We start from the raw sequence: 22296 nt of genomic DNA on the forward strand, positions 1-22296 counted from the left end.
GAAGAATCAAATTTCTGATTTGAATTACTAGATAATTCTACAAGTAATTCCATGGAAGTTGTGACAAGAACATCTGATTCTGAGTTGAATTTTATTGTGATCATGAGAAGATTAGCGAGTGAATTTTTAAACTAATTCCAAGAGAATTTAGGCGAGAATTCGAAAATAATCATTAACAGAATTTATAGGGTGTTCTTAAGATAATTTATAAAGAAATAAACTCTGGTGGATTCCTGAAGATATTTTTCTAGTCCAGTCTAGTCTAAATACTGAAATTCCCGAGGAAAATTTTGATTAATACTTTGAGAATACTTTCAAAGGAGTTTAATTCTCAGCATAATACTAAAGGAATCCTACGGAGGATTCCGAGGAAATTTCAAGGGAATTTCAAAGAGAATTCCAAGATACGAGAAGAGTTCTAAAAGTATTTTCTTGTGAGTTTTTAGAAGAATCCCATGATTATTCTAACCAGAATTCCAAGGTAATTATGGAAACACTAAATTGTAAGTTGATTTTAAATAAATTAATAATAAACCATTTGGAATAGTAACACATAAGTTGATAAAGTTGAAATCTGCATGACTTAGAGATCATGGCAATTTCAGAAATTCATTTTTCACAAACTTTATAAACTTGTTCATTCATAAACAATAAGAAAATATAATTGATCATATATTCAGATTTATGGATTTTACCGGTTCTCCCGTTGAATTACCATACTTTGATGGATACAGCCGCCGACAGTATATGAGCAAGTCAAACGCGCACTCTTTTGTCTGTGGATTGGAGCAGGCTTGCTGAAACTCCTCAAACTCACTGGAGGTTTTAAAACACTCTTGTCCTACGAGTTTAGCTAGCTCTCACCTCGAGTGAGTGGCGGCAGGAATATGGAAGAAGTAAACAAAAACTCCTCGAGAGAGAGGATGATTTGACGTGAGGTGCGCTTTTCGAGACTCCGGATGACTTTTTTGTTCGACGCAAGAAGCTCATAGTTCACCTAGAGTGAGAGTAAGAGCGTGTGATAGAAAGCATGAACAAACAGCAACAAACTCTCATTTTATCCCCCTTCGCTCACAAGCTCTGAAGCTCAGTGGAATGATTTGGCAGTAGGCATTCTACTCCTCAGAAAAATGCAACGCTCGGATCATTTCAAACTCGCGAGTGAGGCTCCATCAAGCCTGTATTTGAGGAAAAACCACAAAACCACTCATCCATCAAATGAGTTAGGCAAAAGAGTGCGCATTTGATTAGTATTGGCCCTTCGCTCAATTTCAACATCTGTTCATAAAGGGTGTACCACATCAAATTGCATCACGGAAAAAAACGCTGTACAAAATTACCTAGTTTACCGATCCTTTTCAAACATTCAGACTATAAAATATAACCCATTAGTAAGCGTTCATCACGATTTGGAGCCTTCTGCACTTTGTACGTATGCAGTCTCTCCCGGGCCTTGGCTCTCTGAACGAAAGACTTGGACAGATTCAACATGCCTGACCGAAGCATTGGGATTCCACATAAACGCTTCCACGACACGCTTGTGATCACTAATAGAACATCCATTCTGACCGCATTTCGCCTTCCGTTCGATACTCAGAGTTTCGTAGTATCGTTTAATCACACGACTCACCGTTGACTGCACGATTCCGAGTTGTTTTCCGATGTCCCGATAAGAGAGTTGAGGATTTTCCAGGTGCTTGCGCAAAATCAATTCACGACGTTGCTTTTCGGGTGACGCCATTTTTTCCAACTTTCGAAAACCTGACAGCGATAAAAATACAGTGTAAACAATACACTCTAAACTACTTCTACCCAAATTTTCAAGAGAAAATACCCAATGGGTAATTTTCTACAGCGTTTTTTTCCGTGATGCAATTTGATGTGGGACACCCTTTACTGAAGTACTCTAAATTCGTCAAGAGTGAATAATTTTTTTGGTCTTTCTCCTCACACAGGAAACTGCACGCATGCCGATGTAATTAAACTGCATTCGTCGTAGACATAGGTTGTTGTTTGTACGATTTCAAGAAGTCCATTAGAGATCGCGCATCGTTCGTCAAGAAACGAGGAAAAACTACAAATCCTAACAATTTCGGATGGTTATTCCCTTTGTCGGAGCGCAATGCCGCGCCATTTGTGTCTGCTTCACTGTGGGGACATTGAAGTAGACACAGATTTTATGGATATTAGTACGGGTTTTTTTGCGGTTTGTGTGGACATTGAAGTAGACACAGATTTTATGAATATTAGTTCAGTTTTTGCGGTTCGAGGCATTCGGTAAGAAATGCAATAAAAGCAGTTGAATTCGGAAGGTAAAAAATAGAACGGTGAGTGATGTGTAACGAGTTGACGATAAATTAAATTCAAACGCGTTGTTCGCGTCAACTTGAGACAACCGACAACAGCTACAGTGATGGCCATTAGAACGGATCAAAATAGCGATTTTACTCCACCAGGCTCAGTTGATTTTGAATCCGGTCCAGATTTGAGATTATTTGAATGCGAAGTCATACTGCACTGGCCCTTTGAAGATTACTATATATGGGAACTAATAGGGGAAAAGTTAGCTTTATGTTCTCAGCGTTCTAGTACTTCGTCATTGTGATTTAAGAAAAAGTTTTCTATCTAAAATTTCATCAGCTACAACTTTGTTGCAGACCACTTTTTGACTTGACTTCAAGGTAATTAGTTAATAATAAATTTAAGAGTCGATAACTTTCTGATATGATTTATCGACTGCTTTCAGGGCAACACTGCATCTTGCACCGCGCCAATGTTGCCTGCTGAGCAGATTATGGAGCATAATTTATTAATTAATAACATTTATTATTAATTAATAACGAATTCAATTCAAATACGGTCTTGAGCAAAGTTGCAGTTGAGAAAATTTTACATGAATACAAAAATTTTCCGCAGATCATTACAGTAACGGGCTCACAGTTGTTTCAGCAAATGTAGATTAACAAATGCCTTAAGTTAGACATTCTGAACAAAAGTAGTATTTACTTAGCAAATGTCTCGTTCACCACTGTACATCAAGTGCGTACCAACATCATCGTTGTCATCGACCGGTGAAGGAAAGTCCGATGGCGTCAAGAGATTACATACGTCGTTGTTAAAGAGAGGAGTAAAGTTGGGGGATTTTTTGCTACTCCAACGTCTTGCTGTGTTGTAATGTACAGTTTTAGTTAATTGTTTATAGGCCAATAATAATAGGGCACAGCTATGAACAAGCCGACTGAGGAAAACTTTCCATTACTGCTAGATGCAGTGATTAATGTAGAAATCAAATCAAATTACGCTTTCCAGTGAAATGGAATTACGTTACACCACAGCGACACTGCCTACGAGATGATGTAATTAATTAGTAGGATAGGAAATTTAAACAATCTGCGATCCCGGTAACCCCTAATAAACCCAGGATCAACAGGATTTAGAAAATCAGGATTTCACAACTACTAGCAAATCAGCCGATCAATCCATCAAAACTGTAACGCTGTAATTGATCAACTTGTGAAAATGCTATCGTCCGCATACACTTCTACCATAAACGCCAATCGGAGCTGCATCGGAGTCACATACAGAGAGAGAGAGAGAGTATCAACTTGTGGCAAGTGGCAATAATCAAAGCAACGAACCCCAACCAAGCAGATTTGTCACGTGCCATCATTTCGCAATAAATTTACCGTACAAAGGTATCAGCGCTAAAACCTGATCTTGTCCATTTTCTTGTCCGGAGTTTACGCATAATCTATAATCTACTTTCCTGCGAGAAACCACACGGCACACCAGCGAGAAGAGAAGTATGTCATCGCGTTGACAGTGGTATTAAAAGTGAAAAATCGTGGGCTCACCTGTTCGAGCACCTCTTCTAGCGGTCGTCCGTTAGACTGGATCAGGGACTCGATGGCGGGTATCTCCTGGCTGATTGCACACTCCGGTACGGCGGCAGCGGTGGTGGTGGCGGCGGCGGCGCCGGCGGACGTCGACGAGGACGAAGATACTCCGCTGGTCGAGTTGTTGTTGACGCCGGACGACGACTGTGACGAACAGGTCGTTCCGATGGACTGATCAAGCGAGGTATTGCTGGAGCTGATGTTGTTCTGGCTGGCACTGCTGGCGCTGCTGTTGTGAAGGGCATTCTGGTGCTCCCGACCCTGCTGCGGGTTGGACGGCCGGACGAAATACTGCTTGACGCCGACGATCTGCGGGGAAAATCGAGAACAAAAGAGACCATGAGCATTCAAATCGTATGGCTGATATGCATATCAGACATTCAAATCAACCCAGTTTCGACACAAATAACCTCAATCGCCGATCCGAGGGGGCAATCATAATCTATATTCAAATCAAATCTGTCACGGGTAATTGAAAGATTACGGTCCTGATGCAGTATCTAAACAGTGCATGCAAACAAAGGGAGGTACGGGTTTGAAATGGAACGTCAACTCGAATAAAAACATCAATCATGACAGCTACCTGGTACTATCGCACAGCTAGCAGCCATGAACGATTATCACCGAGAGGACCGAGACCAAGCACACGAGCGTAGATCAATCGATCGATTCCGTTTTTTCACCCCGGCCTGAGGTGATTGGATTTTTTCGTAATCCTGTCATTAGAGGTTCCCGTTGAAAGCATCAACCTCCGCAGTACGTTCGCGGACAGATCTTGGATTGTAATTTGTGTGTCGATGAGACGCTCTTCAGTATAGCACTTCTCTCAATCGCTGGGCCACAGCACACTGGCTAATAAGAAGGCAACAAAAAAAAAGGAACGGGGATAGACGATCGATTATAAGTGTGATTAAATGCGATGAGCTACTGGAAATTATTGGTATTTTTTTGTGTGTGTGTGTGTTCGCAACTTTGATTGGATCAAGCATCTTCGATGACCTTTTTTGTTCCATCACTGGCTTTTGACATCATGTGCAACGATCATTATTGGATGGGAATGGGAGGAGAGAAAAAACGAGGCTTTATCGTTACACTGCAAGTGGCGTAGCGTTTTGCATAAAAATAGATTGAGATAGAAAAACGTTGATGATGGAAATGCGTAGAACTTCCTGGATTGTAATGCCATTGTTCAAAGCACCTTGGAGATTGGTGCATGACGTGCAATTGAGGTTTTGATGGATTATGCTCCGAAGCTTATGTGCGTCATGAGCAGTTTTCTCGGAAATTGCTGGTCCCACATTTAGAGAGCGCATTCCTAGCGCCATTTTGAAAACTAAAGTACCAGATTTGAGATAGAAATGGCTAGCAGAGAGTTAACTACATAATATCCCTTGAGTCTTCCAGGTTTTTCAAGGACCTCAACGGAAAATTTCCAGGTTTAAAGAAAACTAAAAAACGTTGAAAATATACTATTTTGAGTAAAACAATAACTCAAGTGCCACTGATGCTTATTTGTGAAAGAAACATTTAACGTAGACAGGTTTCGCAACAGCGAAGTGCAAAATCTTGAATAAATCAAAATAAATCGAGTGATCTGGCTTAGACCTTAGAAATGGTTGGTTGGTTTTCTTTTTTTTTTTTTTTTTTTTTTAACTCTTTATTTGTTCCAAATTCAAAATAAATTACATTTCATTTTTAACCTAGGTGCTCCAGTTACTACAGTAACTTACCAGCCTTAATTGTTATGATATATATCTAAGTGTTTTTACATTGTTCCTGTCTTGGCAATTCAGTATTTTAAACAGGTTTTTTAAACCTGCATGTCAGTATAACAATTGATAGCTTAAAACTAAATAACTAAAACTAAATCTTATCTAAGTATAAAGGGAATTAATCGTTGCAATTGAGGATTGTAACGATTTTTGCCGGAAATTATTAATTATTTTGTTGGACATTTGTGCTAAAGTCTCAACATTCGAAATTCTATGTACTTCGGTAGTACTGTACCAGGGAGGCAACTTCAAAATCATCTTCAGAATTTTGTTCTGAATCCTTTGAAGTGCTTTTTTCCTGGTAGTGCAACAACTAGACCATATTGGCACAGCGTAAAGCATGGCCGGTCTAAAAACTTGTTTAAATATTAGAAGTTTATTCGTCAGGCAAAGTTTGGATTTCCTGTTAATAAGAGGATACAAACATTTTATATATTTGTTACATTTGGCTTGAATGCCCTCAATGTGATCTTTAAAAGTTAATTTATGGTCAAGTATTAATCCAAGATATTTCACTTGGTTTGACCAGGAAATTGGAACTCCGTTCATAGTGACTATGTGACTACTACTAGGTTTCAAAAAGGAAGCCCTTGGCTTATGTGGAAATATTATAAGTTGAGTTTTGGAAGCGTTGGGAGAAATCTTCCATTTTTGTAAATAAGAAGAGAAAATATCTAAACTTTTCTGAAGTCTGCTGCAAATAACACGAAGACTTCTTCCTTTAGCGGAAATGCCTGTGTCATCAGCGAACAAAGATTTGTGGCAACCCTGAGGCAAATCAGGGAGGTCCGAAGTGAAAATGTTATACAATATAGGCCCAAGAATGCTACCCTGAGGAACTCCTGCTCTAACAGGTAGTCGATTAGATTTGGAATTTTGATAATTTACCTGCAGAGTTCTGTCAGTTAAATAATTTTGAACTAATTTCATAATGTAAAGTGGAAAATTAAACTTTTTCAATTTAGCAATCAAACCTTCATGCCAAACACTGTCGAATGCTTTTTCTATGTCTAGAAGAGCAACTCCAGTTGAGTGGCCTTCAGATTTGTTTGAACGAATTAAATTGGTAACTCTCAAGAGTTGATGAGTAGTTGAATGCCCATGGCGAAATCCAAACTGCTCATCTGCAAAAATTGAGTTCGTATTGATGTGAAGCATCATTCTATTCAAAATTATTTTTTCAAAAAGTTTACTTATTGAAGAAAGCAAACTTATTGGACGGTAGCTAGAAGCTTCAGCTGGATTTTTATCCGGCTTCAAAATTGGAACAACTTTTGCATTTTTCCATTTATCAGGAAAGTATGCCAAATGGAAACATCTGTTAAATAATTTTACCAGGAAAGACAAGGTACTCTCTGGGAGTTTTTTGATGAGGATATAGAAAATTCCATCATCACCTGGAGCTTTCATATTTTGAAATTTTTTAGTTATAGACCTTACTTCGTCCAAATCAGTCCCCCAGGAATCATCAAAAATATTTTCCCGAGAGAAAATATTCCGAAAATCCCGAGCAACCTGATTCTCAATAGGACTAGTAAGACCCAAACTGAAATTATGGGAACTCTCGAATTGCTTAGCAAGTTTCTGAGCTTTTTCCAAATTTGTGATCAAAATTTTACCACCTTCTTTTAGCGCTGGAATTGGCTTTTGAGGTTTTTTCAAAATTTTTGTGAGTTTCCAAAAGGGTTTGGAACTCGGGTCTAATTTAGAAATATTATTTTCAAAAGTTTTGTTCCTCAGAGCAGAGAATCGCTTTTTAATTTGTTTTTGCAAATCCCGCCAGATAACCTTCATGGCAGGATCGCGTGTTCTTTGAAATTGTCTCCTACGGACATTTTTAAGACGGATCAAGAGCTGAAGATCATCGTCTATTATAATTGAATCGAATTTAACCTCGCATTTTGGTACTGAGGCAACTCTTGCTTCAACTATAGAAGTAGTCAGAGATTCAAGAGCATAATTAATTTCATCTTTGGTTTGCAAAGGAATGTTTGGATCGAAGTTATATTCCATAAATGTTCGATATTGCTCCCAATCAGCCCTATGGTAATTGAAAGTAGAGCTGTTGGGATTAGAAATTATTTCTTGGGATATTTCAAAAGTTACTGGAAGGTGATCAGAACCGAAGTCAGCATGGGTAACCAATTGGCTACAAAGATGACATGAATCAGTTAAGACCAAATCAATAGTTGAGGGATTTCTTGCAGAAGAAAAGCATGTTGGGCTGTTTGGATATTGAATAGTGTAATAACCTGCAGAACAATCATCAAACAGAATATTACCATTGGAATTGCTTTGAGCATTATTCCATGAGCGGTGTTTTGCATTAAAATCACCAATAATGAAGAATTTAGACCTATGACGGGTAAGTTTCTGGAGGTCACCCTTGAGAAAATTCTTTTGCTGGCCTACGCATTGGAATGGCAAATAGGCAGCTATAAACGTAAGTTGTCCAAATTTTGTTTCAACAGAAACTCCCAAAGTTTCAAAAACTTTGGTTTCAAATGAAGAAAGTATTTTGTGTTTGATTCGTCTATGAATAATGATGGCAACGCCACCACAGGGTCCATCAAGACGATCATTTCTATAAATCAAGTAATTTGCGTCCTTCTTAACCTTATGGTCAGGTTTAAGGAACGTTTCAGTTATAACGGCAATATGCACGTTATGAACTCTCAAAAAATTAAATAGCTCGTCTTCATTATCTTTAAGAGATCGAGCATTCCAATTTAAAATGTTTAATGCTTTAAAATCCATTACTGAATTTTAAAGTTATGACAATATTATTAGCAAATTTTACTCCAGTTTGAATAGCATCAAACATGGAGTTAGATTTAAGCATATCAGAAATCATGTCAATTAATGAATTCTGTAAAAATTCCATTTTAGGGGCAGTAATGCTTCCTAAGTCAAAATTGTCAAAATTTCCGTTAGAACGTTGGTTAGTATTTTGATTTCTACCCGCTGCAATAGCAGCATAGGTAGCTCCATTAACTCGCTGAACATTGTTAGCAGCGAGGGGAGTAGGTACAGATGAAACATTTGAAGCAGGGGTGATATTTGTACCTACGGGTACGAATGTAGAATTTGTTCCTCGCTGACCGTTGTTAACAGCAGAGGAATTTGTACCTGGTCGGAAACGTGGAGCGTTTCTTACCTGTCGGTTAGAACGAGATTGTAGGATCGCTTTGCGAGTCTTACATTCCCAAAAATTGGATTTGTGGTTTTCACCACAATTTGAACATTTAAATTTCTTAGGATCTTCCTTCACAGGACAGTCGTCCTTTGCGTGAGAGGAATCACCACAATTCATGCATTTAGCTGGCATGTAGCAATTTTTAGTTCCGTGACCCCATCCCTGGCACTTACGGCACTGAGTGAGGTTTTGGAAATTTCCTCCAGTCTTCCTGAAGTGTTCCCACTTCACTCGGACATGGAGCATAAGGCTAGCTTTTTCTAAGGCCTTAAGGTTGTTTAGTTCACTAGACTTGAAGTGAACTAAATAAAAATCATTAGAAATCCCGTTGCGCGAATCGCCAGGACGGGATTTCATTTTCATTTTGATTACTTGGAGTGGCACAACTCCAAGTAATTTTGCCAGTTCATCTTTGATCTGATCCAGGGATTCACCACTGGGCAGTCCTTTCATGACAACCTTGAACACACGTTCAGTTTTGGTGTCGTAAGTAAAAAATTTGTGCTTCTTCTCAGTAAGATACTTGAGAAGACATTTAAATCCGTCCAAGGTTTCAGCCAATACACGGCATTCACCCCGACGTCCAATTTGTAGTGAAAACTTAACTTTCACGAAATTCAAAAGTTCCATGCGAAGAGCATGGAAATCGGTAGTGGTTATCACAATAGGGGGAATCTTTTCCTTCTTGGCATTAAGCCGGGAAAGTTTACTAGAATTTTTCTTGGATGATGGATCATTCTCATCATCCGTGAGCAAATCAAATTGATTACTCAAATTAATTTCTTCAGAAGGGGGGTCAAGAGTTTGCCCCTTTCTTTTGCGTTTAGGCGCCATGGCGGCAGTAAATTTTTTATCCAAATCGACTTCCAAGCAGATTACTATAAGAATCTGAAGGATCGAAGAGGAATTTTCCAAATCGATATCCAAGAAGGATTACCTCGGGTAGGGTCCAAACAAGGATCGAAGAGGAATAAGAGGAGTTGAACAAGGTAGAAAATTTTTACAGGTTGAGCACTGAAAAGTGCGATTATGCGATTATCCAAATCGACTTCCAAGCAGATTACTATAAGAATCTGAAGGATCGAAGAGGAATTTTCCAAATCGATATCCAAGAAGGATTACCTCGGGTAGGGTCCAAACAAGGATCGAAGAGGAATAAGAGGAGTTGAACAAGGTAGAAAAATTTTTACAGGTTGAGCACTGAAAAGTGCTGTTTAAATTTGTTGTAGCTTTAGGTAGTAGTAACACTTCCTTAAGCAAAAAGCAAATAGATCCGCACGGCAAGAGAGCACGATGCGGACTGTTGGTTTTCTTTAATTAACTTAACACCACTGCGACCAGTAATTTGATCTATTGTAGTATATCCCGTGTCCTTAGTTTAGTGCATGTCGTATTACTCCATCACTATTGAGAAATGATAAAGTATTCGATCTTTTACAGTTTTCATTCTTGCATTTATCGCATTGAAAGGTCCCGCTATTTATACCCTTCGGAGTGTTGAAACAGCCTCCAAAGGCGTGCCCCTCTGTCAGTCAAAATTGAATTCCTTAGCAACAAAATTAAGGAATGACACCGATAATGACCATGCATCAGAACCCTAGTCTTCAAACTAGAGAACAACGAATAGAAGATTAGGAATCACATAGATGAAGACTAACTAGCTCATATTTTCCTTGATTCAAGATAATCCTCGGTGGGCAAAGCCGAGTCTTGTCACTATAAACAAGGCAAAAAAGTAATAAGGACTAAAATGTGTTCCTTAGAATACTGAAAGATCCTGTTCCCCTATTTTGAACTCAGGACTAGGAATCAGTGGTAGATCTTACATCCCGTAACGTACCACGAAAAGGTGATCTACCCACGTTACGGGACAACGAAATGTGAACAAAATTAAAAAAAAAATTAAGTCCCTTACTTAGTAAGGTAAGTCCTTGATGTCATCTGCTGTCCGAAGAAGCCGTCTCCGAGCAAAGTCCAGCATCGAAATGACAGCAAATCGAAATCAAATTTTGATATCAACATCAAGCTGAAATCATAATTTGATTTCAGTTTACGCGATTGACAAATTTGATAACAAATTCTGTTATCATTTAGCTGTACATTTGCCCATCAAATTGACTATTAGTGTTGTTATCAACAGCAAAAAAGTACATCAAATTGTGTTTTCAGTTTGCTCTCACTGATATCAGAATTAGTTTTCAATGTGATGTCATAGGAAGATTAACCGTTAAAATGACCAAAATGTCACTATCCGCGACATTACAACATCAAATTTAGTTTTAAATTTGATCTCAGACTTTCTTCGGGCTTGGCCACACATCGCCAGCTTCGAACTCTGCGAACGGACCGCAGGTCACCTTCTACTTGGTCGATCCACCTAGCCCGCTGCGCGCCTCTTCTTCTTGTTCCAGTTGGGTCGCTTTCGAAGACCATTTTCCTTGGGTTGTCGTCCGGGATTCTTACGACTTCTTATTCTTCATCGTCTTAGCATCCCCGTCTCGATGAGTCTCATCGTCGCCCACTGGTCACCATAGCCGGTCGAACTCCAGACGAAACTAGAACCGCACTACCGTTCATACTGGCGACAACGCTCTGATGAGACAACGAAACCTTACCCCCTGATCCTATCCTTTGACAATGTACCTCTCTAACCTCAGGTAAGCCGCGAGTATTCGTTCCAACTCCTACTAGACATAGAATTAAGTGAATTTTGTTACAAACAAAGAACAATGAACTATCGGCTCCGTGAAGCTAACGCGATTGAGCATTCCAAATAAACGAACTTATTAAAAAAAATCGTCTCAACATTTCAAGCTTATTGCTTATCGCATATTAGCCTATTGCGTGCTCTCAACTTAGTGTTCTAGGTGCACTTCCACAGTTATTACTTGAGAGCTTGCGATGCCTGTTCCATGTTTGCATTAGTAGTTCAATCATAGTTACTCTATGCCCAGGGAAGTCTAGAAATTTTTCAACCCAAAAAATTCCAAGAACGGACCGGGGGAATCGAACCCAGCCACCTTCAGCATGGTCTTGCTTTGTAGCAGCGCCTTTACCGACTGAGCTAAGGGAGGCGCATTCTTACGACTTGCCCAGCTCATCGTAGTTACCCAATTGTTGTTATGTGGACGGTTGGTGCAATTCGTGGCTCATTCGCGTCCTCCACGTTCCGTCTCCCATCTGCACTCCACCGTAGATGGTACGCAACACCTTCCGTTCGAAAACACGAAGGTTGGTTCTCCACGAGTATAGTCCAGGTCTCGTGGCCGTAGAGGACCACCGGTCTTAAAGGGTGTCCCACATCAAATTGCATCACGGAAAAAAACGCTGTAGAAAATTACCTAGTTGACCGATCCTTTTAGAACTTTCAGACAATAAAATATAACCCATTAGTAAGCTTTTGGCATATTTATTTCATTCAACTTCATTAGGTTCTGTACAACATCTGACTGCAGCTTCTTCTGTACGGAAAACCACTTTTTCTTCATGTCTTCCTCAGATTTGACCTCCTTGGGATGCTTCCGTAGTGCCTGCTTCATAATAGCCCAGTATTTTACGATGGGCCTTAGTTCCGGTGCGTTGGGGGGTTCCTTAGGTACGGAAGTGACCCCATTGGCTTCGTACCACTCCAGGGACAACATTTGAATAGTGGAACGAAGCTAAATCCGGCCAGAAGATCGTAGGGCCCTCGTGTTGCTTCAACAGAGGAAGCAGACGCTTCTGTAGACACTCCTTGAGGTAGATCTCCCCGTTTACAGTCCCGGTAGTCACGAACGGCGCACTCCGCTTGCCAAATCATGTATTTATTGGCAAACTTTGAAAGTTTCTGCTTCCTTACTTGCCCCGGAACATCAAACTTGAGCTGGGCGGTGCAGAACAGTAACCCCGGAAGCTGCCGGTAGTCCGCCTTGACGTAGGTCTCATCATCCATGATGAGACAATGAGGCTTCGTCAGCATCTGGGTGTACAGTTTCCGGGCCTGTGACTTTCCCACCGTGTTTTGCCGTTCGTCACGATTTGGAGCCTTCTGCACTTTGTACGTATGCAGTCCCTCCCGGTCCTTGGCTCTCTGAACGAAAGACTTGGACAGATTCAACTTTTTGGCCACATCCCTGGCCAAAAAGTTGGGATTCAGCTTAAACACTTTCACGACACGCTAGTGATTCTAATCACTAACAGAACATCCATTCTGACCGCATTTCTCTTTCGTGCTCAGAGCTTCGTAGTAACGTTTAATCACACGACTCACCGTTGACTGCACGGTTCCGAGTTGTTTTCCGATGTCCCGATGAGAGAGTTGAAGATTTTCCAGGTGCTTGCGCAAAATCAATTAATCATTTTGTTCGACCATTTTCCACAGAGATGGCGCTGTTCCGCTGGTAGGAAGTGATAAAAATCCCCATATAGAAATTGAGAAAAATGGGAATAATTCGCTTTCGATGCATATTCAGGTGAAGAAAAGTGAACGACAACCTAAAGAAATTTATCAGGGACTTTGTCGTTCAGTTTTTTCCCGGAAATTATTGTTAAACAAGCTACAATTAATTAAAAATGATTTTCCCCATACAATTTTACCTGCTTTACTACCAGTCCGCAGCGAGCCAAAAAAACATTCAAATTTGAGAGAGAAATTCTCTCTCACGAGCTCAATCTTTCAACATGCCATGTATTTTGATGACACTCGATTTGTGATTTCCCTTTCACAGATTACAAAATAGAGTACATGACACTACAAAACATGTCTGGTACCTCTATATATGCATTTGCTTTAACATTTGAAGTCCCTCCTTTTTTACATATTCTGCGCAAAAGATACTTTATGCCCCACCCCATACATAAAATTCGGCGGGAAATTCTGTGAGGGGTGAGTTATTTTGTGTGCAGAATGTGTAAAAAAGGAGGGACTTCGAATAATAATCTAAATGCATACATAGAGGTGCCAGACATGTTTTGCACTGCAGTGTCCTCTGTGAACAATTATAGGAAAACAGATTGTGCCTAGTTTCCAATAGATGTCACCGCAAACAACAGCTGTGACATCTGATGGAACATGAATGCAGAAGCTTGACAAAATGATCAATTCGCGACGTTGCTTTTCGGATGACGCCATTTTTTCAACTTTCGAAAAACTGACAGCGATAAAAATACAGTGTAAACAATACACTCTAAACTACTTCTACCCAAATTTTCAAAACAAACTGCCCAATGGGTAATTTTCTACAGCGTTTTTTTTTTCGTGATGCAATTTGATGTGGGACACCCTTTATCAGCGTCTTGTAGATAGTCATAAATTAACAATAAAATTTGCCTTATGAGATTTAACGCAAGTCAGATTCTGGTTTCTGGATTACCAATGGTCTTATTTTTGCACTCTCATGTGATTTGAGGTGTCGCATGATGAGTTTTAGTTCAAGTCAGATTCTGTCCACTTCTCCGGAGGAACTTGCAACATGCCCTGGTATGGCCAATGTGGGCCTGGGCAACCAATATGACTACTTGTGGTTCCATTTTTGAATGTTCATGTAATTTGATGTGTGATGAGTTATAGTTCAAGTCAGATACTGGTCACTTCCCCGATTGTACCCGGAACGTGTCCAGGTGTGGCCAATGTGGTCCTGGACACTCAATATGATTGCCAATGATTTTGTTTTTGTATTCTAATGTGATTAGATGAGTCGTAGTCATAGGTTTTATACAAGTCAAATTATGGTCACTTCCCCGGAGGAAGCCGAAACATGCCCGGGTGTGGCCAACGTGGTTTTGAACACTCAATATGACTACCAATGATTTTGGTTTTGAATTCTAATGTGATTTGAGATATCGCATGTAGGTTTTTGATACAAGTTAGAAACTGGCCACTTCCTTGCGGTATCCGAAATAAGTCCGGGTGTGGCCAATGTGGTCTTGGGTGCTCAATATGAGCACCATTCCTTTTGTTTTTGAATTCTCATGTAATTGGAAGTATCACATGATGAGCTTAACACGTTTCAGGCCTCATGACCAATACACACAAAAAAAAACTTGTTCCGATTTCAAAAATATTCAATAGCGTTCTATGAGATCTATCATTCGGTCGAGAAACACGACTTAGTTCCCAAAATCCTGGTTTTTCGGATCTTCTCCTGGCCATATCTCCGGAACCGGATGACCGATTCTAAAACGATTCAATAGCGAGCGTTCTATAAGACAATGATACCTTTCATTTGACGGTTGCCGGTTTTCTTTATTAAGGAGACTTTCAGCCAGAGGCTGATTCATCTCTGGGAACCCCAGAAGGGTTACCCCAAGTAACAAAGTTAATATTTTTTTGACAACCCAGAGGGGCTCTCTCACAGATGAGTGGAACTCCAGAAATGGAGACCCTTTAATACAAAGTGCCAAGTACAGGGTTTAATAAATTACAGAGTTCAATTGCTGTCAAATAGTGGAGGCGAACCAGCCCAAGGCTGAAAGCCTCATTAATAAAGTTAAATAATAATAATGCTGTCAAATTTATGCTGTCAACGTTTCTTTTGCGGAGGTTCACTGGCGTGGTTTACGAAGAAGAGGTTCTGGTTTATGGCTGTGGTAGGAGTTGTTGAAGTTGGTCAGTCCAGTCGTGGTGTGATTCGAGTAGTCAGTGAGTCAACCTTGTACATAACCGGAGCCGAGCAGCTGGGGTTGTCGTTAAAGGCATCCCGGACGCTGCCCGGAACGACAAAGAGATCAAGTGCCCCCTGATATTGGGGGCAGTGACAGATAACATGTTCCACCGAATAGTGGACCCGCCATACTGGTTTATGGAAAGAGTCAATTCCGAGAATATTGTGGGGCACATGGGTGAGCCGGATCTTAGACGTGATAGCACCACTTGGAAGTGGTGGTCGGATGAGTCCTCCCAGTGGTGTGACTTTCCGTATGAAGATGCCACGGGTGCCCAACCCATCCTTGCACCATACATCCCTTTCAGATCCAGTCCTGAAACCTCACGTGTATATTTGCTTGTCAGTCTTCCTGAGGCAACGAGATGATCGGCCTCAATGTTGCCCTGGATCCCGCAGTGTCCGAGTATCCAGGCAATGGTGATATTGGGTGAAGCAGACAGTGTTGGGAAAATATCAAAAAATCAAATCTCACCAACGCCCAAGATCACGCTTGATTTTCGTAGACAAATATCAACAAGCAAACATCTGCGGTTGATTTTGCAAGCTGTGATATCGCAGCCCGGAATACCAAGCTAACAAAACTCACCAACTGCAAATCTCACCAAACTGTGGTGAGATTGAGTTTGTTGATTTTTGCTTTACACCCGAATGCAATTGAAACTTCCATAACGGCTTACAGCAGTCCCTTCGCGTCTGCCATCGGTGAAGATTAAAAAGAGATAGCAAACTATACTTTCTCTTTCTAAGAAAACTATGTGGAACGGAATCATTTTTGTGTCTAGTCAACTCTCCGCTTGATTTTTGCACGTTGTGAATAGTCTCGCAATATCAAAGGTGCTTGTAAAATCAATATCAAGCATGATATTTTGTTCCAATATCACGGGTGATATTGCGAGCCCATGAAAGCGGAAAAATATCAAGTGATTTCTGATGTTGCCAACACTGGAAGCAGATTTGATACAGTCTTGCGTGGAGTTCTCCGCGTCGAGAGCAGCTTCCACACGGCGATGGGTTTGTTGGATGGAGTGGTGATGGCGATAAAGCCGCCGGCTGCCTCGGCAGAGAAGATGATACACTGGTCCGGGAGGCGGTGACAGACACTAACTTCGGGGTCGGATACCCCGATTCCGACTCTCCCCTGTGACACTGAGCCGTCGGAATAACGGATCGTGTGAATTATGTATCTTCGCTGGATCAGCTCCTCGTATGGTCGATGGTGATTATGGCCTCCGCACCAGTGGACCATTGGCTGCCTGGTCGGCAGTCAGTTCTAGTCAGGAGCTGGTTTGTCTCCTCAAGGAGGGTCACTCCATCGCTCGATTCGGTTGTCTTGTCTATGAAACTGACAGCTCGACGGCAGCTGGTTAGCGTCATGAGTCGGACTCGTCCCTCAACGCATGCCGCTAGACCCCGGGTTGACGGGAGTAAACCGGAAGTAGTTCTGATGACGACTCGTTGATATACGAGGGTGAGTTTTTCGACAAGAGCCGTCCGGGACATGTGAGCTCGATTCCATAGGTGAGCCGTTTATCGATGATTGCCTTGGCCTTTTTGGTTTGGAGTTTGATGATTACTGTCCGGGTGACGCCTGGCAATCGAGCGGATGAGGTTTAATCTGGACCACCAGTTGTATTTGATCTCATCGAAATGAGGTCCAAATGAGAGGCGACGGTCAACTCACACTCCTACTGTGTTAGCTGACTTATAACGAATATACGTTGTATACGAGTACCTCGAATATAACGTATGACTGTCTAATTTTACATAGCATTTGCAATGTAAAATTAGACGAACTATACGTTGTATTCGGGGTTCTCGTATACAACGTATATTAGTTATAAGTCAGGTAACACTGTAGGTTTTTGACGCATTTATGCAGCGGAATACCAATAGTGTCGGCAGGGATCTGGATCTTTGATGGTCCAACAGTGCACGTTGGAACAGTTTCCCACACAGAAAAAAATTCTGAATTTAAACTATCGCGTAAAATCTCCCTTCGTTTAATTCTGAGCTATACTTGGCATAAACACCGAAATCGTTTACAATATTGCTAAATTATGCGATATTCCGCTTAAATTTACATAAAATATCGCGTAAATTTTTGCCAAATCTAGCGTTAATTTTATGTGCGCTATATCTCGTAGAAATTTACATGAATTTTTCGAACGGTGTACGGAGAGCCTTTAGTGTACTTTTGACAGCCATATCGTCGGCTTTGGGGCCTCCCTTAGCTCAGTCATTAAAGGCGCAGCTGTAAAGCAAAAGCATGCCATGCCTGCAGGTGGTTGGGTTCGATTCCCGGTCCGGGCTAGAAATTTTTTGGGTTGGAAAATTTCTCTCTCAATTAATAACTGTTGAAGTGCATCTAGATCACTAAATTGAGAGCACGCAATTGAAATGTGAAGAAGAAGAAGAAGAAGAAGAAGAAGAAGTTGGTGTAGACAAAATTTTTAGTTTTTTAGTAGGTGGAGAATATATTCCTTTAGCCCCCTGTTGGCAACCCTGATGCCAATGTTTATGATTTTTATGACTACGAACAAATATGAACTATCTTGTCTGCTTCCCAAGTAAACAGTTTTTGGGGAGTATTTTGTTCAAAATTTGTGTAAATGGTTGTCCACTAGGGTGGGTTAACTTTACAACCCTCTGCTCCCCACAGCTCTTTCGATTCGTATTGAGGTCCCCAACAACAACAACTGTGCCAAACACTTATCCCAAATCAAAATGAAGCACATATAATATTAGTTACAATACCATGTACAAAAATGGTGTTTAACATTGTTCCCTGAGTAATGCTTCAATGAAAACAACAATGAAAGCTTGTCACGCAAATAGAAGGAGCACTGTTGGGCACTTTCTGAAATATTTCAATAGTATAATTCCCTTGCAAGCCCAAATAAATCTATCTGCGTAAAAATAAATAAAATAAGAGTGATTTGCGGCAAAACCCGCCAGTATCGCACCCAACGTCAGTGCCTATACGTAAGCGTACTACAACGCGGCTTTCAAATAAAGGAGTAACAAGTGTGATACTATCACTTCAGGCTAGAACTTTGGTTCTCTCATGCAATGGTTCATCAGAGAGGGGAAGCTCAATAATCCTCATCGCAATGCTCATGACGCTATTCTGTCCCCAACGCTCCACTATGAAGCATAAGATTAGGCCCGCCCACTAACATCCAGGTTAAAAACTAGCCTAGGGGAGGGATCAACAACTGTGCCAAACTTAATTAATTTGGTAACGATTTGAATTTGGAGAGCAGGAGAGCTTTATAGTGTGTATGGAAAAATGTATGGGAAACGATCCGAAACTGTTCAATTGCTTGTCGAAAATTCCAAAATCGCTCATTTTTTACCAAACCAGGAACTAAGGCCTAGGGCGGAGTTGTTCTGTATAGTTTTCTGAATCTAAATCCCAGGTTTCGTAGATGAACCAGTCTGCGGCTAAAAATCTCCTAAATAAAGAAAAATTTAAAAAAAAAACCCCAGGTTTGGTAAAAATTGAGCAATCTTTGAGCAATGTTGACAATCAAATAAATAGTTTTGTTCCGATTTCCATACATTGTTCCACACAATCTTTAAAGCTCTCTCGCAGATGAAGGCTGACTAAAAGTAAATTGGTACGCCCCCCGCGCGCCGCTAGCACGCCTCTTGTGCTGGGAATTGAAAATCTTTGACAGTGGTTTGTTTACACTTCTATAGAGAACAACTGGTGCAAGTTTGATCAAAGTAGTCGATCACGTTCAGAAATAACCTCAAATGGAACTCGAAAGAAAAAAATATTGTGCACAAACACCTGTAAAATCCGGAGTGGTCCGGTTCCAAGCTGGCTAAAGGGCTGGAGATGCCAAAAACAACAGTTTGTCGAGTGCTCAAAACCTACAAGTTTCCCTGAGTGTGAAAAAAATGGAACCAGGGATCGTCAGCTACGAAGCAAGGTGTTGAGGTGCGTTAAAGCCAACCCCGGTCATTCGATCCGAGATGTGGCCAGAAGGTATAACGCCATCTTTCAAACTGTGCGGAACATTTTTGCCAGGGAAGGATACAAGTCGTACAAAGCCAGTAAACATCCGAACCAGCACATGAAGCAGAATTCCGAGGCCAAAAAGCGTGCAAGGCTCTTGTACGACAGTGTTTTGACGAAAGACAAGGACTGCACTTTGATCGATGACGAAACATACGTCAAACTCGATTTTAAGTTGCTTCCCGGTCAAAAGTTTTACATCGCGACTGGACGTGGGGACGTGTGCCGGGAAGATTTAAGTTCGTGTTTGCCGACAAGTTCGCTAAGAAGGCCATGATTTGGCAATCGATTTGCAGTTGTGGCCTGAAAATGGAACCATTCGTCAACATCCTCGACGATGACATCCCAAGTTTACATCGAAGAATTTCTGAAAAAGCGTGTATTGCCGTTCATCCGCAAGCATAGGGGCAAAGTCATCTTTTGGCCCAATTTGGCCAGCTGTCACTACTCCAAGCTGGTTCTGGAGTGGTATGCTGCCAACAAGATCAATTTTGTCCCCAAGCTAATGAATTTCGACCAATCGAAAAATACTGGACCATTTCTAAGCACCGGCTTCGACGAAGCGGCGGGGCAGTCAGGGACATCCAGCGAATGCGGGCAATATGGAAGAAATACGCTGATTCCGTGTCCGTTTCCACTGTGCGGGCGCTGATGAACTCCATCAAGAGGAAGGTTTTAGATTTGGTTCGAACTGAAGAAATGTAATCATCTAATGCTGTAACTTTGAAGTTTTAATTAAAGTACTGTAAAGCAACCATTAATGGACTTTTTAAACTTATTGAATCACGAATTTCAGGTCTTTTTATGAGTACCAATTTACTTTTAGTCAGCCTTTAGTAACCGAATTCGATCAAATTTGGCACAGTTGCTACAAATCGAAAAAGCTACGAGAAGCCGAAGATTGTGTTCGGCCGTATAAACTTGACCCACCCTATTGTCCACGTTGTATTTTTTTTTTCAATCCATTTATTTGTCAACTTTGTGGAACCGTACATTGACAAAATTTCTTATGACTAAAGTTAGTAGAACAAAGTCCAAATAAACACTTTAGTATCGCAAATTGTAATCGGAGCGATGTTAGAGAACAAACACTCATAGCAAAACCATCAAACAAGTAAAGTAACAATGCGCTCTTATAAATAATCTAATCTAAACAATTACTTGAACTCTCACCGTAACAAGCACAGAGTAATCCAGAACAGCATCTTATCTCTACAACCGAAAATAGTCTAAGAGAACCGACAGAAGTAAAAGGATGCAAGCAGCTATGTACTTCATTTTGGCATTAGCGTGCTGAAAAATACCATAACCTCAATTTGCAGATGCGAATCCCTGCTCCCTAACCCACCGACCTGTCAAGAACGTCGGTAAAATAGAGAACCGGAGGAGAACGCCAGCCTATGATTATCAAGCGGATCTTCCCACCACACTACAGCGCTATAGGTATATCAGATAAATCTACCATCGGCAACAGCAACTGACTGGAAGTGCATTGGAAAATTGCCTTCTCTGCGTGCTGCGTCTGTCTTACATACATACATATGTGTGCAGCCGTGTGATTACTAGGCAAAATTTTATTAAAAACAATGACATTCGAAAATTCGAACCCGGCAGCTCGGAACGGCCGTCCGACTGATGTAGTGCCGATGTTCGCATGTGTATCTGAAGGTTGATCCGGAGATGCGTGTGCTTCATTTGGATCTATGCTGGCAAACGCCGGTGATTGGACTTAACTTGATGAATCTAGTTCGCAGACAACCGGCGACCGGTTCTTCGCATTATGCGTCCCCTTCACTTTCTTTGAACTTGAACCAATTAACGTGAAGGTATAGCATAGTAATGACTGCGATGTCTGAAGTCGTAAAAATGTCGAATCAGGGATGGACGTAGAATGTTGTTTTGGGTTTTGTTTGGTAAATAACAAATGACATCTTGCTGTTACATATACGTGAAATGTGAGAATGCATTTCTTAGAGTCCCGGTGTGTGTTTTTAAGAGAATTGTAATCTTGGAAATAATCTATAGTTTTATAAAATTAAGCTAATCAATCATCTTGTGGCGATTGTGGTCGAATACAGTAATAACCCAATTTTGCCAGCCCCTCCGCGCATCAGACTTTTATTTTTCAATAATTTCACATAACCGTAATTCCAAACCTTTTTCTTCAAGATGGATGTATACGTTATACTTTGGTGCAATAAGACCACTGAAAAAGCGCATGAGTTTTGTAGAATATTAGAAAATATTTTCAAAATGGAGGCTGATCAAATCGGGTCATTACTGCATTCGACTAAAATCAGCACAAGCTGTTAAGCTATTAGCTTAATTTTATAAAACTATTTACAAAGACTTCCGACGACCAAATAACAGTGATTCATTACAAATTCTTATCTTATATACAAATCTGCAATAGATCCGGTTGGATATTTACAAGCAGTGATATGGTACTTAAAACGAACGTGGCAAAGTCATTTAGGACGCTCCGAAGCAAAAACTAAGATGTGAGCTTATTCAAGCTTGTAACTTGCACCAAAACAGCGGAAAGTTTTCGGAATCACAAAACCGTGAATGCTCTACGATCCTAAAACTGCACGCAGTAAATCAGCCGCAGGCAATAAATACGCTCATTAGTCGTTAATCCGTCCATTTGATACTCGGTAGAAGAAGCAAAAAAAAAGAAGTTGGAAATGCAAAAACGAGTCATGTCCAAACCATAATGGGTACAAGGTTATCCCCGGCACTATCCAGAACAACAGCAATTTCC

The 22296-nt window shown here is 40.7% G+C and overlaps 1 protein-coding gene across 4 annotated transcripts in view; it reads right to left on the reverse strand.

The window, feature by feature from the left end:
• fus (fusilli) overlaps window positions 1–22296 on the reverse strand; it is a 306247-nt gene that overhangs the window by 147467 nt on the left and 136484 nt on the right. For all 4 annotated transcript variants that reach the window (XM_065234594.1, XM_065234595.1, XM_065234593.1 and 1 more), the window contains exon 3: window positions 3855–4205. In XM_065234594.1, the coding sequence (XP_065090666.1) occupies window positions 3855–4205 (351 nt within the window). The remainder of the gene's footprint in view (window positions 1–3854; window positions 4206–22296) is intronic.

The sequence above is a fragment of the Ochlerotatus camptorhynchus genome, unplaced genomic scaffold (assembly GCF_037179485.1).
Source record: "Ochlerotatus camptorhynchus isolate MF236.1 unplaced genomic scaffold, CSIRO-AGI_Acam_v1.1 ptg000434l, whole genome shotgun sequence".
Taxonomy (NCBI): domain Eukaryota; kingdom Metazoa; phylum Arthropoda; class Insecta; order Diptera; family Culicidae; genus Ochlerotatus; species Ochlerotatus camptorhynchus.